Source organism: Gymnodraco acuticeps, unplaced genomic scaffold, assembly GCF_902827175.1.
Source record: "Gymnodraco acuticeps unplaced genomic scaffold, fGymAcu1.1, whole genome shotgun sequence".
Lineage (NCBI taxonomy): Eukaryota > Metazoa > Chordata > Actinopteri > Perciformes > Bathydraconidae > Gymnodraco > Gymnodraco acuticeps.
This window is the reverse complement of record NW_022990747.1, coordinates 144,537-162,641: the sequence shown is the minus strand read 5'-3', so window position 1 is coordinate 162,641 and position 18,105 is coordinate 144,537. Positions and strand designations below refer to the sequence as shown.

At 41.3% G+C, this 18,105-nt stretch overlaps 1 protein-coding gene across 1 annotated transcript; it reads left to right on the top strand.

Annotated features, from left to right (window-relative positions):
• The first annotated feature begins 10,432 nt into the window (after window positions 1-10,432).
• Window positions 10,433-17,003, top strand: LOC117556681 (proline-serine-threonine phosphatase-interacting protein 1-like). The gene is made up of 15 exons (XM_034232150.1): window positions 10,433-10,633; window positions 11,135-11,235; window positions 11,733-11,807; window positions 12,292-12,326; window positions 12,436-12,542; window positions 12,909-12,971; window positions 13,088-13,180; window positions 13,539-13,584; window positions 13,732-13,811; window positions 14,245-14,343; window positions 14,930-15,026; window positions 15,165-15,261; window positions 15,431-15,519; window positions 15,812-15,930; window positions 16,142-17,003. Exons 1-15 carry the CDS (start codon window positions 10,601-10,603, stop codon window positions 16,271-16,273), a joined length of 1,266 nt encoding a protein of 421 aa, XP_034088041.1. The 5' UTR covers window positions 10,433-10,600; the 3' UTR covers window positions 16,274-17,003.
• Window positions 17,004-18,105: the final 1,102 nt, after the last annotated feature.

Sequence of the window (18,105 nt, the reverse complement as noted above, 5' to 3'; positions counted from 1 at the left end):
GTGTGTGTGTGTGAGAGAGAGAGAGAGAAAGAAAGAGAATGATAGGAGGGAAGAAAGAGAACTTTGGCCAACTGAATAAGAAAATAAATAGGACAGACAAGAAGAAACATGGAGAAGGGGATGAGAGGAAGACCAAATTGAAGTATCATGTGTTGTCTTTCATGTCCGTGAAGACTTATTCAGTCAAGCAGGAAGGTGATTGGTTGGAAACATTTTCCTGCATATTATAGTAGGCAGACGTATAGACTGTCACGCAGAAGGGCCATTAGTACTGGTGGCTTGTTTGAAGCCTTAGGCACTTCCCAAATGCTCAACGGCAGAAGCACATGTGTGTGCATGTTGTGAGTGTGTGTGTGTGTGTGAGTGTGTTTTTGTGTCAATGCAATGGAAGACAACAATAGCAGAAGAACAAGAAGAAAGAAATATTTACGACAAAAGGTATAGAAGTTATAAGAAGATCAGAAATAATGTGCAGGGAGAAAAACGCACAAATGCCACAGAGAAGCCCTGCACACACAGACACACACACAAGCACACACACACAGCTGATCTTCTTACACAGCCTTGGCTGTCTGTAGGCTAACCACAATCCTGCTCCCTGCAGTGCTGACCGCAAAGCAGTCAACAGAGGCACACCGGGCCTTATCCTGCATGACACGCTGGTCGATAATCATGCACACCACCGCATAGCACAACACCGCTGTAACTGCAATACCTGGGCCTGCCTGCATCAACAAACACGCCTGGATGGAGCCACGGTCACACTCACAGTAACGCATTGTGTGGAAATGGAGATTATTTCAAACTTATTGAATATCTGATGGTTTCTGTTCTGAGGCATGTCCAACACCCTGTATAAAAAGAAAGGTCAGAACAAACACAGTTTCTCAATTATACCGACCTGACATTAAACAGTTTGAATTAAAGTGAATGTCAAGTTGTGTGTACAATATTAAATCAACTGTATAGATATTTAAATAATAATACATGACAATATGTGTTCCCCTCATCCTCATTTTTCTTTGTGTGTTGTTATACATGTTGAGACAGAAGATGATGAATGTTGGTAGTCAGGATGAAGATAAAAATGTTGGTGGACTGTCACTTTGGTGGTCCGAAATTACTACTTTGCCTTGATTGGTTTGTCACAAAATGGCCATTAAAGATACAATAAGCTTTACAATCTAACAAACATAGTAATTATTTTTAAATGTAATGTTAAATATGTGTATATTAAGTTATATATGGATAGTCATAATCAACATATTATTCTTTGGTTGATTGTGACTCTCCCTATACATCAGCAAGCAAAAAACATTAGTAAGTATGCTATCACTGCAGTCATACACAGAGCATTCATTATTCATAACCTGTACAGTCATATATTTAGAGGGTTTAACAAGCCGGATAAAAGAAAGCAGGAAGCCAGTGACGGAGGGAAAGAATAATACTCTAATACTGTAAAATGTAGCCTGTGCTGTGCTCAGTTTTACCATGGCAATAAAATGTCTGATGGATCACCAACAACCAACCTTGCACAGCAGACAGCACACAGCATCAAAGACAAACTGTCACATAAAGCAGCTGATGCAGCGCTTATAGAAGTCCTACATCTGTATGCACCAATTACTGATGCACCATCGGCCCCTTCCCAGCACGCACTTTGTGAACTGAAGCTCTATTTAGTTTTCTTCGTGCAAGAAATAATCAAGTCAAATTATGGAAATATAGGCAGATGTGACCATTGCTCAGCTCTGCTAAAGGGTGATCTTCATGTTTTACCAGCTGTAACTGAATAAAGGCATTGAGTACAAAGTCAGTCCTTATGAGGTTTACAAAAATAATGCTTCATAGAGGATTGAAAATCATATTTAATGTCTAGGTTTATAGAAGCATGTTTGAAAGTTTGAAAGATGATATCAAAGAAGAATAAGAACATCTACTGTGTGTGATTTCCTGGTTCAAATACAACTTCCTCAAGGATTTTAATTATTCTTGCAAGATGCTTTTAAAAGCATTGGAGAGATTTTATGGGAAGCTTCCAGATGATAATGAAAGAGATACAGAGCTTTGCTGTGATCTGGCTAACATGATCAGTGAGATACATTTAGAAAAATGGACTGTCTCATTTGTGGGGGGTTTCATAGATATTTGACAACTATGTCTGTGACCAGTTAGACTTGGTTATCTTGCTGCCCAGTATGCAGCGGACGAGCAGCGGAGCAGCCAGATAGCATTTCCTCAGAAGGCCTCCCCATTCTCTGTGAGACTGAACAGAAAGCAAAAGGAATGTGGATGGGGAGACTTTAAGGCCCATAGTCAAGCGTCAAATATACAAACTCCACAGCACCACCTGCTGCTACATATGTGCATTTTCTTTAGGGTTCAAGTTGATCAGTGCACCTCTCACAGTATGCAGTACAGCAGAGGGTGACTCCAAAAAGTGAGAGTAAAGTTAGAGATGAAAAGAGTTATCTCGGTTGGGGTCAGGTTAAACTGTTCTACACACCAATATAGTTTTAAATGTAATAATTGAAACCAACAACACTATAACATTCATTCTGAACAAGCAAATCCCAATCTTTTGCTGTTTTTCGAACAAGTTGGAGTTGCCACTTTCCTGATGTGGCAAAAATAAACACCACATTCATTAAACCTTCTTCCGGTTCAACAGGAATTGGTGAAAGATTCATATTTCATCTAAAATCATCTTGTAAGGCAAGTTAAAACGTGCATGTATGAATGAGATAGCGGCTGACAGCACACATCCGACTCAAAGAAAACAAACCTGATACCTTTTATCAGTTTGTCAAATCACAGGCCACTTTCCACTTTATAGCCACACAAAGGTTAGTATGTGCTTACACACACACACACACACACACACACAAAATCCATTATCTTCCACCGAGCAAACATAAACTAAACCTGCACACACACCTTTATGCATGCCCACACGCAAAGACCCACTCTTTAAAAAATCCATTTGTACTCTTTGAAGAGTAACTACAAAGCAAAGAAGAGCGCTGGTCCAGGTGGAGTGACCGTGTGTTGGCCTGCATCTGGGCAGACTGTAACTCCCTCTGTGGCGCGGATCAGAGGAGTGAAGCCAAGCAGAATCTCAGTCCTCTGTCAGAGGGGTGAAAACACTTAGCAAATTAGCAGTATTCCCTTTCTGGCTTTACAACACACAATGCAAGAAGTTCGTACTGCAGAAGCACCAATACAGGTATGTGTGCACCAGAACACACATAAACAAGCAGCATGGGGGGTAGAAGGTCAGGTCATGGGAGACTATCAGGAATAGAAACATGTAGAGGCTTGAGAGAGAGGGAAATGGGGGTGAGAAAGAAGAGGTGAGAGGAGGATGATGAAATGAGGAGAACATTCAGAGGAAAGAAAGATGGTCGGGAGGTGTGAGGAAGCAAGGAAACAGGGGAAGACGCAGGGGCAGGTGAGGAGGACAGGGTGTTTCCCTGTGGAGAATATGGCCGCTGGGCGAATTAGTGCAACACCAAAAGTCTGTTGAAGGGTCCGTGCGGGGGAAGCAGAGGAGGGCAGGACGAAGGGGGAATTGCCTGTGACACGCATCCCTTTTACAGGGGTCACCACCAGTACACATCAACTCAACTGTACACACTGTAGACTCACATCCCTGCAAGCTTTCAGATACAATCCTCATCCCACATATTTTCATCCAGGAACATACAAACTTAATTTAAGTGAAGCTACATGCAGGCAAATATTGACATTTCTAAATGATCAAGTGAACAGAAACATGGCCACGATCGAATTATGTGACATCAGTGCCGATTAAATATTCATACACAGGGAAATCTACACAAACATGCATACTAGACATCTGTGTGTGTGTGTGTGTGTGTGTGTGTGTGTGTGTGTGTGTGTGTGTGTGTGTGTGTGTGTGTGTGTGTGTGTGTGTGTGTGTGTGTGTGTGTGTGTGTGTGTGTGTGTGTGTGTGTGTGTGTGTGTGTGTGTGTGTGTGTCCATACGGCCTTCATCCCAGTGTCCAGAGAATCACATGAGGGATAAACGGACACATGAGGATCACATTGATTGCCACTGGAGTTCTTAGCAGTAATGCTGAGGATTAAGGCAGCTAATAAATGTTTCATTCAAAGCCAGATGGAGATCAAACGTGAGAAAGACCCCCGCCTTGCTCTTCAGGGTTAGCATGATTCTGCTCTTTCCTCTCCTCCACCTCTTTCTTCTCTGCCTCCCTCAGCTGTTGGTTTTCAGCTGTATTATGACAGCCACTACAGATCGTCTCACTAGCAACTACAGGCCCTGCCCTTGTGCCTGCACATCATTAGCTCGCCATCTGTCAGCTTCCTAACAGGTTCCCACTAATGTGGCCAAGGACTTCACTTGCATTCCTATCTAACAGGGAGCAGCAGTCAGTTCAGGACTAAACTAACTCCGTCTTCAGTTCAGAGCCTCCTCTCTTTTTACTTTTACTCTTCTTCACATGCCTCCTGATCCTGCATTATCTTCCTCCCACTCATCTTGCATCCTCTTTGCTTAAATCCTATCCCTTTTTCTCTCTTCTCCTCTTCCATGTTTAACCTTTCCACTCCACTCCTCTCGCCCCCCTCTCTGTTCTTCTCCTCAGACTTGTTCCCTAAAGTATCTGGTGAGATTTAGGGCTAGCGCCAATCGTCAACAGGGGATTAGCAAGTAAGGAGGTTGGAGAAGGTGTGAAACCCAGTTAAGACACACACTATGCAAGCAAAAGGTCTCTCTCTCAAACACACACACACACACACACACACACACACACACACACACACATCTTGAACGCACTTCCACATGTGGACAAACCAAAGAAACTAGGCACAGGTTGCTTCTAGACTCACATGTAGACACCCAATACTTATAGGAATATAAGCACATAGGCATGACAGGGAGAGACCAGGAGGAAAAATAGTCATAATATGATACAGTACAGTACTATTACCTCTGGGTCTCTGTGTTTCATTAAAGCTCGGCTGTGTGTGGAACGAGCCATTTTGTGTGCGTGAGCGAGAGAGAGCGCACCGGTACCGGAGATCGTTGTTGTTAGCTTCTGGTGCTAGCGAGCTACGCTAACGGATATAAGGAGTTTTTTCAACAACAAAGTGGAGGAGAGTCCTCTCCTGTCAGACTGAGAGGCTCAGTGAGCTAAAGGACTCTCTGAGTGTTTAGATAGATAACTTTAGTCTAAGTTATATCAGTGGGTCTCAAACGTTTTGATGTAAACAATTATTTCCGAGGCACACGTTTATATGATCATTATAGTTATAAAAAAATAAGAGAATAAATGAAAAACAGGTATGAAATACTATATGACAGTAAAAAAAGAATAAAGTTTAAAAGGGTGATATGTAAAATATCCATAAAGAAAAAGTAAATCTGTTTCCAGGTCTGTTTCATAGGTGTTGAGAGATGTATCCATAGATCTCTTCATTTTGCTCTCAAAGTGCACCAGATTGATGTTTTTAACTTCAATTTTTAGAAATAAATCTTCCCGGGGGAGCTTGCCCCCGGACCCCCCTATGTTAGGTCCACTCCCCACTTATAAAAATAGCACTTTACCCCTGCTTACACCTATATGCCGTGAGCTGATTATCGAGCCTTCATTGTAACTGTCACACTGTGTATTTGCGTGGGGAGTGTTGCAGTAGAAAATTCCACTGTAGCGCCCGGTACATTAATGGGAAACCCTAAATGTTTGAGCACCCTCTATGAAACGTCAAGATACCCCACAGTACCCCCAAAAGAAATCTCTGGCGCCGCCACTGAGCCTGACTATTTGTGTTGGGGGGGCCGACTTTTTTTTTCTCCAAAGGGGGGGCCCGACAGAAAAAGTTTGAGAACCACTGCGCTAAATAGATCTGCAGGCTTAAGATGAAAATTTAAATAAAATACATAGAGAGATGTAGTTGCTAATGGCAGCGGCGGTGACACTGGTCCTGGCAAATGGGCTTTGTGGCTGTGTGTGTAACTCTATCTGAGGAGGGGGAATACAGCAGTGGTTGGGTAATGGAAAGGTCATTTAGCCAATCCCCCAGGTTGGGGGGCTGGTCTGACACGGCTCGTTTGTCACAGTTCAATAACTGCCACTCCGGGGAGTGTGATGGGGAGAGAGAGAACGAGTGAGAGAGGGCTAGGAAACTTAAGTGTAAGTGTGTGTATGTGTGTGTGCTGAAACCCTGGTGTGTAATGGTGTGCTCAGGGCAGGCCCTGGCAGCACAGCTGATTCCCAGAGCTTGTCCCTCCATTAGAGGCTTGAAACGGGGTCACAGCGAAGACCAAGCACCACGGACTTAGTCAGCTCCACTTGAAAACTTGCAAGCCTCGGCCTGGGAGGATTATTTTCGCTCTAACTGGCAAATGTTTGGTTTTCCATGTGTGAAAACTGAATTGGTGCTTGAAAAAAACAAACCGTGCAGAAGGACAGCTATGACTGTTGATCAAGAAGCAGAAATATACAGTGTAGCCTAAATGAAATATGTGCATGGTTAAATGGGAGAGAGCAGACTACGCTAAGGTTTATATAATAGTAAAAAAAATGTATATAACTATTAAGGAGAGCTTAAAACAATCAACAGATGCAGCAGTTATTAAAGGCATTCAATCGGTGTCGACCCATTTAGAATTCTATCATATTTTGCGTATATTATGAAAACTATGTTTGTCCAAATGTGGTGTTTATGATATATTGAACATTAATAACGTATTTAGGTTGAGAAAATAAACAAGCACTTTAACGCTTTTAAAAACATTACATTATTTGAAAAATTAAAAAATTAAAAAAGGGTTAGGGGGTAGGTACGTTTCTGGGACAAAACAAAACAAAACTCTGATTTAGTTACTGAATATATTTGTATAATGTGTTCCTTTGTTCATAAACCAAACGTATATATTGCCAGGGCAATACATGTTGAATTTAATCTGAGAATGCTTTATGATTTTATAAAGCAAAGGAATATGAAACAAATAGAAAGGCCACGCTCCATCATTCTCAGTTGGCTGTATTGATTTGCTCTGTCCCTTTAACATGCCGTTAGGTGTGTGACAGAATGATCCCCGGCTTTGTGAGAGAGCCAAAGATTTTCACACATCTCATTGAGCGGCTGGTGAGAAACACCACTGTCTGTCCTTCTCCTCACTTTGAAAATCAATAATAAGCTTCTATGTGCTCATTCACATGTCTCCATGTTTTCCCGGAGAGATGCCCGAGGCACAGATTTGTATTAATCTGAACTGGATTGAAAGATTTCGGATTTTATGTCAAACCTCCCGTGGAGATTTAAGAGGTGCTGGCTCTGTGTGATGAGAGGGTCTGATCCCATGGAACACTTAACTACTGGGTTTGTGTAATATAGTTTTAGAAAGGTCTGTGTCTCCCCCTAGTGGTCACAACAGGGACATACAACACAACAGTGGCTTGAATTGTTTGACATGACATTGTAAAAAATGGAGGATTTATTTATTACTCAGATTAATTAACTATGGACCATTATAGATCATAATTTCATTTATGTAGCCAACTTTGAGGTTCTGTAAGAATACAATGAATTATAAACATTACATTACATTTAGCTGACGCTTTTATCCAAAGCGACTTACAATAAAGCGTTCGACCAACAAGATAGAAACTTGAAGAAAACAGAATCATATAAGTACATCAGGTTTCATAGAGCAAAAACATTTCAAGTGCTACTCAACTGGCTTTAGATAAGCCAGTCCTTTATTAGTATATAAGTGCTTTGTTAGTAATTCTATGTTAGTAATTCTATTGATCGAAGTGGAGTCGAAAGAGATGAGTTTTCAGTCTCCCCCGGAAGATGTGCAAGCTATCTGCTGTCTATCTGCTGATTTCAATGGGGAGCTCATTCCACCATTTTGGAGCCAGGATAGCAAACCCATGTGTTTTTGCTGATGGGAACTTGGGTCCTCCTCACAGTGCGGGTGCAGCGAGCTGTTTGGCTGATGCAGAGCGAAGTGCACGTGCTGGGGTGTACAGTTTAACCATGTCCTGGATGTAGGAAGGGCCAGATCCATTCGCAGCATGGTACGCAAGTACCATTGTCTTGAAGTGGATTCTACCAGTTACCGGAAGCCAGTGAAGGGAGCGGAGGAGCGGCGTGGTGTGGGAGAATTTAGGAAGGTTGAAGACCAGACGAGCCGCTGCATTCTGGATGAGCTGCAGAGGTCGGATGGCACATGCAGGTAGAGCAGCCAGGAGAGAGTTGCAGTAGTCTAGGCGTGAGATGACGAGAGCCTGGACCAGAACCTGCGTCGCTTTCTGGGTCAGCTGGGGACGTATCTTCCTGATGTTGTAAAGCGTGTATCTGCAGCAACGGGTTGTAGCAGCGATGTTTGCAGTGAAGGACAGTTTGTTATCTAGGATCACACCCAGATTCCTTGCAGTCTGAGTCGGGGAAACAATAGAGGTGCCGATGTTGATTGTTAGGTCAAGAGTGAGACAATCTTTTCCCGGGAGGAAAAGCAGTTCAGTCTTGTCAAGGTTGAGCTTGAGGTGGTGAGCAGACATCCACTGAGAGATATACGCTAGACAAGCAGAGATGCGTGCGACGACCTGGGCCTCTGAGCGGGGAAAGGACAGAATTAATTGGGTGTCGTCAGCGTAGCAGTGGTATGAAAAACCATGCGGGCTAATGACTGATCCGAGCGAGTTTGTGTACAGGGAGAAGAGGAGGGGACCAAGAACAGAGCCCTGAGGGACCCCTGTAGTTAATTGACAAGGGTCGGACTCGGACCCTCTCCAAGTTACCCTGTAGGTACAGTCTTTGAGGTATGAGGTGAGGAGGGAAAGTGCAGAGCCTGAAACTCCAAGTTCTTGGAGAGTGCGAAGGAGGATCTGATGGTTCACCGTGTCGAATGCAGCAGACAGGTCCAACAGGATGATGACAGAGGAGAGGGATGCAGTTTTGGCAGTGTGCAGTTTCTCAGTGACAGCAATGAGAGCAGTTTCTGTTGAGTGACCTGCCTTGAAACCAGACTGGTGCGGATCCAGAAGGTTGTTCTGATTGAGATAACAGGAGAGTTGTTTAAAGACAGCGCGTTCAAGTGTTTTAGACAGGAACGGGAGGAGAGAGACAGGCCTGTAGTTTATAACATCGGACGGGTCGAGAGTGGATTTATTTTGGGGAGGGTTTACTCTTGCCTCCTTGAGACTGTTTGGAAAGTGACCAGAAGTTAGAGAAGTGTTGATGAAATGGATGAGAAATGGTAGAATATCAGGAGCGATAGTCTGAAGGAGGTTTGAGGGGATAGGGTCCAGAGGACAGGTGGTAGGGCGGGCAGAGGTAATGAGGGTAAGAACCTCACTTGGAGAGAGAGGGGAAAAGGAGGTCAGTGTGTGGGTGAACGGTGGGTCTGGTGACCCAGCGGTGAGTAAAGGTGAGTCAGAAAAAGAAGAGCGAATATCATCAACCTTTTTTTCAAAGTGGTTAACATAAAAAATGGTTTGTATTATTAAAGCTGGTACCTTAAAAGGTCACCTACTGTATTATGCAAAATCCACTTTTTCCTGTCTTGTATACATCAACATGTGTCCCCTCTGTGTAAAGAGATTCTGAAAGTTTCAGGAAAAAAGATTCACTTACTTTTTGTCCGGATCCATTTATATAAAAACCTATAAGAGGGGCGTGGGGAGGGGCTCCTTATTTTTCATCTAAAGTAACAGACAGAGAATCAGCACTTTGGAAACAGGGCTGAAACAGAGGGGATTATGGGTGATGCTGCAATGGTCTGTTTGGTGTTTGGAGCCAAACACTTCAGAGACATGTTTTGATACAGTATATATCTGAGACCTATAATATATTGATGAAAAACATCTTGGCTCTTACCGAGAGGTAATATGCCCTTGAGCTTACCACCAGACCCCCATAGTGCTGTATAGTAGCTGCTCCTAATACTAGTATGGGTTAAATACATTCTAAATATCACTTAAATATTCAGATTGTATATAAATGTTCATATAATACATGCTTTATAAATGCAAGTCTAAAATATGCATATTATGTTAATGTGATAAAATATTATACAAATGGTATACTAATTTGAATAATACAAAATGAAATGTCATATTAATGCAACACGGACACTTTAGGTGTCACTGCTAATCTCTCTCTTTCAGCCTTCAGCCCAGTATTACTCACTGTGACTGACACCATGCTGGATGAGTGTTAGTGTGTCAATGGCCAAACTACTAATAGAATGCTGCCAACACATTTCAACCACTGACATACTTAGGCAGATGATTTATGCTGCCTATGTTTGACAGACCCTAACATAAACTGCAAAGCAGACATTGAGTCTTCAGCAACTGATAGTGAAAGAGAAGCTGCCTCTCACAGGCTGAGCTGACTGTGGTCAGTGACATCATGGGGCAGAATCTCTTCCTCATTCAAAATGACTCACTGACTCTCAGGACACTCGAAGTCTTAAAACACAGTTTGAGTATCCCTCAACCTTCAACAGCATTATATTAATTGTGAGAGATCAACTTCAGAGAGAAATTATCTAGAAGAAGTTCACACTGAGGAAATCTACCGTGTTCAGTTCAAGGACGATGCCCCCTTTGCTGTATAAAGATGCGTTCTGGGTAAGTCTATTTGTGTGCTCTTGTGGTTAACTGAACTTGTCCTTGTATAAGTGAAACATCATTTGTATCTTCAGTCAAGCAATATTCTATCTCAAGGTTATCTTGGTCGAAATTCAAATGGCAAGTATACTCAAATTGAATTATACGGTACGCACGTACCTCCAAAACATAATGTTTACGATACATTGCCATGCAGTCTCCTTCTATATTATCATGTACATAAACTATATTTTAACTTGTACCAGTAGTCCTTAATTAGCCAAATATATATATATATATATATATATTTAGATACATAAAATGTCCTTGTTGAGTTCTGCTCAAAGGGTCTGTTTCATAAAGTAGGCATGTTGCCATGTCACATAAAACTATTTTTGCCATGTGCTAGTTCTGCATTTTTACCACATAGTGAGTCCAGGATTGACTTAAGGATGTGTTGCAACAGTTGTTGAGAAATGCTGTTAACTGCAGAATTTCCCTAACAATGTCTTCTTCATACAGGGGTCTGATTTCACTTGTCACGCCGGGTATGACACTGTGATCCAAAGGTTACGAGATGGAAGAGAAATGTGCAAAGACATGGAGGAGCTCTTAAAGATGAGGTAGCATTCAGTCTGTATTTCAGCAGCTGAAACCAAAAGGCCTTAACCCTGACCACTTGCCTGTGAAGAATTGAGACCACTGCTGTCTTTTTATTACTACAAGATAACCAAAATCCAACTGCTAATTTGTACTACAACAGATTAACATTTGTTGGTTTGTTAGACAACTTTGTGTATTCATGGTGCAGAAATAATGTAGCCTACAGGCCTTTGTATGTGGAACAAAAATATTTAGCACGATATAAGTGATAATATTAGTTTTATAGAGATAAAAAACCTCAAATCAAAACCAAAACTAACGAAAGATCAGATAACACAAACAACTTTTCCTTGTTGTTAAATGATGATCTTCAGCCTCCAAAGGTTGATAGCATCTACAAGACAAAATACAGTTACTGCTTCTCTTCATTTGGGACAGAACAATTAAAAACAGTTCAGTTTTACAACTAATGTTAATAACATAAGTAATGATGTGACAGACTGTTGATACTCCACAGGGCACTAGCAGAGGAGAAGTATGGGAAGGACCTGGTGACTATTGCTCGCAAAGCAGGAGGCAACACAGAGATCAGGTAATGGGCTGAATTCAGATTCGGATGCCTATGACAACATTAGTTGGTGTACTGTGCACACACAGATTGTACACTTGAAATGTTGCAAAAGGGCCACAAATAGTTTTTGCAAGAGATTGTGATTGGTTTTTGTAACAGCAAGAAAATGCTGCTTGAAACTGACCTGCAACAGACGCTACAAAAAAGTCAACTCAAGTCATCTTTGACTCATGCTCTTTTAGAGGAAACGCACTTTTTGTGTCAAAAAAAGAAACAGGGTGTATGCGTGTGTATGCGTGTGTATGCGTGTGCATGTGTGTGTGTGTGTGTCACCTACTGCAGCAACCCCCCTCAGTGTACAGTTGGTCAGTATCAGTAGGCAGTTTCCTGTTCTCTATCATGTCAGGCGCCTGTTTTAGAACGGATTAATCTATGAGGTGACAATTAGCTATAAACTACTATATAACTTAAATTATATCTAATCATGAATTTACTTTTTTTCCAGCACCTTGAAAGCATCCTTTGAAATATTAAAAACACGTAAGTTTGTCCAGTCTTCGACAAAGCAAGTCACAAAGTTCAAAATACTGCTGCCATTTTTCCTCTTTGTGTATAAAAAATTGATACATTTTGCTGTTTTTGGCTGCAGAAATCGAGAACATCGGTACCTTTCACATCCAACTATCTGATTTATTAAAAGAGGAGGTGAAAAAGATTGAGACATTCAGAGAACGGCAGAAAGAGCAGAGGAAGAAGGTACAGGGAACTTTCTGTTGCTTAACAACTTACTTACAGTATTGTACACAAATAAAGAGGTGAGCATTCATTGGCCAGATAAACGTAATGTGAGGTTTGATAGCCAACTCTGCCCGTCTGCAGATTGTATTCTATGGTCAGTTAAACCCCTTTCAAAAAGGTAATGCATAATTGCAAAGCTAAGTAATGGCCAAACAATGCATTGAGCAGTAAATGCAAATACGGATAACACCTACAGGAAGCAACCAGTATTAAGATCATGTTAGAAATAATATTATTTTGTTTTAGATTTCTACTGCATGTTAAGAACAGTGGATATCAAAACTTGAAATTGTTTGATTTTGACACTTCTGTTTCCCCTGGTAGTTTCAAAGCATCATGGAGAAGGTTCAGAAGAAAAAGGTTGCTATGTACAAGAGGACCATGGAGGTAAGAAAACGGCCTAAACCGGCCTAACACACGTAGCTATTACTAGCAGCATTAACAGCAAACAGCACTTCCTGTCCTTTGGACAACTCTGTGGTTTGTGTTTCTGTCGCTCTCAGTCTAAGAAGACCTACGAAGTGAGATGCAGAGAGGCAGACGAGGCAGAACACGGGGCTGAGAAGATAACCGTTGCATCCAAAAACTCAGAAAAGGTGCATAAACTAAATTAAATATCGCACTATAAAGTAATGTTTCCTGTTGGTAACAAGTCAACATTAGCTGTGGGACTGTTATGCAATGTGACAAAGTAACATCTAGCAAAGAGGAACTAAAATACATGCGCTACTGTGACATCCGCCATCTCCTTTAAAGTACATTCAACATAGCGCCAACGTTCCTGATCATCTTTATGTTTGTTAAGGAAGTACCCAAAGTGACCTTTCCAAAAAGTCCAACATGTCTTTTAACCGTTATGATGAAGACGATGTTTCAATGTGATGAAGTCTCGCATTTTGGGATGATATTGTCATGGTCATGCATGCTGCTTCTTTTCTAACAAATGTTTCGCAGGGACGTCAGAGAGCCAAACAATGCAGACAGGCGGCCAAGGAAGCAGGTACAGCATGACTCAGAAACAAGTCATATCTCTAGAATATCTATTTACAACTGCACACATTTGAATTAGACTGTTTCATTACTTGTTTCTGTTCTGCCACTGATTTTATATTTTGTGTTTGTTTCCGTGTTAACTAATCTCTCACAGAGAAACTTTACTCAACCAATATTGTTCAGCTAGAGAGTGTTCGCCAGGACTGGGAGGAAACACACAAAAGCACATGTGAGGTATGGACTATTTTCTTACATTACATTACACTTGTAGCGACTTTGGATAAAAATAACATGACATGCATTGCTGTCTTGCATAGTCATAACACAAAACAAGAGTTTATAACCACACAAACTAGATTTCTGACATCCGAGGGAACACACTTTCTGGCATAGGGCTAAATATAGAACAAACCCACAACCACGCAGTAACACACTTCATCATACCGACTTAAGTACTGTTAGCTTTTTCGAGGTGCATCGCAAACAGGTGACACATATCGATTCCTAATACATTTAGATGATACTGCAAGTGTGCAGTAATGCAGCATAAAAACATTTAAGGTGAGGGAAACGAAGAGTAAGAAAATAATCTGACTAAATTACTGATATGATGAACCTGGATATGGTAAAGTGGATATACAGTATGTGGTGTGTATATGTCTCTCAGGTGTTCCAGCAGCTGGAAGGAAATCGCATCAGCATGCTCAGGTGTGCTCTCTGGGACCACTGCAATCACTTCTCCATGCAGTGTGTCAAAGATGATGAGGTAAGCTCTTTATTTTCTTAATGTATTAAGTTTTAAATGACCACAGACATGACTTAACCTTCAAGGATCAGCTTAGAGTGAGAGTCTCACTTCAATGCTTGTTTTAGTACAGGCTTGTGTGCAAATTATATATGTGTGGCAAGTTATCCATTTAGCGGCATTAGCATGTTCTTAGTGCACATTATAATAGCTTGCCCACCAAAGCTGAATCTTAACCATGAAGTGGTATTTCTCAAGGCTAAAATAAACTGGTGAACATGGTGAAAAGATTATACCAGTTAAATGTTAACATGTTAGCATATAGATGACTACAGGCCCAATATAAGCGTAGCAATAAATATGTAAACTCTAGCAGTAAAAATGTTCCAAAACCTTTCTTTGAGACCTTATGAAAGCCACAAGCTGAAACACATTGGCCTCATAATAACGATGTTTCTGTATATACTACTAGCCTTGCAGAAGGGGGTTTTTCTTTACAAAAAAGAGAACAGCACAAAATGCCATCCATCCGTTCGATTAATGATTTAGCAAAAGCATATTTTGTACAAGCCAAGTTTCTTCCTTTTTGTTGTCGTTTTAAAATCAGTTTTACGAGGAGGTGAGGAAGCTACTGGAGTTTTGTGACATCACCACAGACAACAACTACTTCATAGGGATGAAAAGCACCGGAACGCGGCCTCCAGGTAAGAGGCCACAAGACTTTTAGATTGTTCTTCCCTTTCGGAGGAACCGACAAACTCAGAGAGAGAAGTGAAGAAGAAGCCATTACAAATGAACTTGACCAGATTCTAAAATGAGCAACTTCTCTTTTCCTTGAACAGAGCCCATATTGTTTGAAAGCTACTACCAGACACAGAAGTCAGGAGACAGCAATGGCCAAGCTCACTTCGCAGGAGGAGAAGAAGACATGATGATGAGGTCTGACAATATCCCCATTTGAGCTAGCATTGTCACTGGTATAAAGCATGAATACTTCCAGGTTGTGGCAGAAAGAACATGCTGTCTTCATCTTTTCTCAACCTTAACCCTTTCTATAAACCCATTTGTGTCTTTATCCTTAATCTCTCTCCTCACCTCAATCCTTCAGGTGCTCTGATCCTCTGCTCGGGAGTTCTGTGAACATCAGGTTCGACAATCTTGAAAACCCACATTCAGCACCGGCACCTTTCGGTGGGGGTAAGTACTAAATTCACTTGTTATATCTATCTTGCACCATGAGTAAAGAAGATTTTAGCCAACTTGTGCTCCTATAGTGGATATCTTCTATTGGAATATAGATACATATGAAATAAAATGTGAAAAAGTATGAAAGGCATGAAAACATTTCACTTTCCTTCGTCGTAATGAACCTGTGTGCTTTCAAAGCGCTATACACTCTATGGATGCAATGTATTGTTTATGTCAAGTTGTAATACCTAAATAAGTAATACATCTCATTTGCTATTGCTTTCTTTCCCTCTGACTTCAGCTGTGGAATCAGACGGAGGATATGCAGAGCTGCCAGGCCTCCTGGGTGCAGCATCGTTGCCAACAGTCCCAGCTGATGACGACACATGCTACATTGTGCTTCATGAATATGTAGCAACGGTGATTACTATAAACACAATATAAATGTTATTTACAATGCTTAGCCGTAGCTTGACATGAAACCAAAACTGTCAATAGCAGAGTAACATTACTTTGATTGGATAATATGCTACAAATATGTAGGTATTAAGGTATGAGAATTCATAGCTCTATGCTTGATGGTGTCATCCTTGTTAACTATGTGTCATCTTTGTTTATATTCATCGATCAGGAAGAGGATGAATTGTCTGTTAGTAGAGGGGAACTGATCCGAGTGTTGGAACAAGGAGAAGATGGCTGGTGGACAGCAGAGAAGAACGGGAAGACTGGAATGGTGCCAGGAAACCATCTGGGCAAAAGCTGAACCCAAACAAACAAACAAACAAACAAACACAAACAAGAGCATGCAGCCAAACACACACAGGCCAATTACAACCAAACATACAGTGTCACAGCAAAACTCTTTTGCAACGTCAAAAAAACATGAAAATAGACACAACAACAGACACACACACAGAAACACATACAAAGCTTCCTAAATGAGCGCTGATGCCCAAAATACTGTTCTTGTCACTTGCTGAATATTAACTTAACACCTATAGGCCTACTGTAGCATCATGTTGTAGGTAGTAGGGCTACTTAAGTGATTTGTCTTCACAATCCCTTGCTCAGCTCTGAAGAAGTATTGACTGATGAGTGTAACTATTATTTATTTAAGATTAGGCATAAGAGTATACAACATTGTAACCATGATACCTCATGTGCTGTTGATCCAGGTCTGTATGCTCTCTGTGCACAGTGCGTGTCATAAAATCAGGTCTTGAAATCTTGTATGAAACCTTTTTAGCTTCGAAAGACATTGCTCTGTGTCATATTTTCAACGTGAGTCTGAAGCACTAACAACAACTAGTTGCCAATAGGAAAAAACAATGATTGTGCCAACCAAACTCTACATGCAATAATAATACCATTGTTTTATATTCTTGGATCAACAATCTGAGCTGTGATCATTTTCAAATGATGTAAACAGAGATCAATTAATTTCATATTTCTATCTGATGCATGTGAGTTACAAATAAATGACGTCAAGTGCATATTGTGGTCTATGGCGTTAATAGAAGAAAAAAGTGGTGGGCAAACAACAACAACTTGGACGGGTGCAAAACATGAAGATGAAACACTTTGACCAGTGGCGAGCCGTGACTTTTATACCTAGGCCCTCTGACCCCCCTTCCCTCGAAAAAAAAAGAAGAGATATTACGTCACAGCGTATACTTCAGCGGAATATCTAAACAGCGGCCCGGGGTGCAAAACGCATCAATGACAGCGACCCTCTACCAGGGGCGGCGCCAGGGGGGAGCTAGGGGGTGCTGAAGCACCCCCCAGGATTGCCAAAGCACCCCCTAAGCACCCCCAAGAAATATGTTTGTTTGTTTTTTTCGTTTTAAAAAAAAAATTAAAATTATTATTTTTATTAAATTAGAAAAATTATTGAATACATTAATGCAAATGTGAAACAAACAAATGTTTGACCAAAAACATAAAGTCAACACGGGTGATATGATTAGGCCAATGGCCAGCACCCATTAGATTTTTGACCTATCCATAGGCTAAATTACTTTGTGACACTTAAGTGACTTCCTGTTAGAGGGATTCTGCACATAATATGCTTTGTGAGTACAGTAGCTTACTTCTGGGTCTCTGTGTTTCATTCAAGCTCTGCGTGTGCGTGTGTGTGGTGTGTGTGTGTGTGTGTGTGTGTGTGTGTGTGTGTGTGTGTGTGTGTGTGTGTGTGTGTGTGTGTGTGTGTGTGTGTGTGTGTGTGTGTGTGTGTGTGTGTGTGTGTGTGTGTGTGTGTGTGTGTGTGTGTGTGGCACGAGCCATTTTGTGTGCGTGCGCGAGTGAGCGAGCGAGAGAGAGCGCTCGCGCACTGGTGGGTATCTACTATCTACCGGAGATCGTTGTGGTTAGCATCTGGTGCTAACTAGCCAAGCTAACGGATATAAGGAGCTTTTTCAACAACAAGGTGGAGGGAGAACTCTCTCCTGTCAGACTGAGAGTCTCAGATAGCCTCAGCTCAGGTGAAGTAAAGGACTCTCTCAGTGTTTAGATAGTTCACTGTAGTCTAGTTATCTCAGTGGGTCTCAAACAGTTTGTTTTAAAAGGGGAGTGATTTGTAAAATATCTATAAAGAAA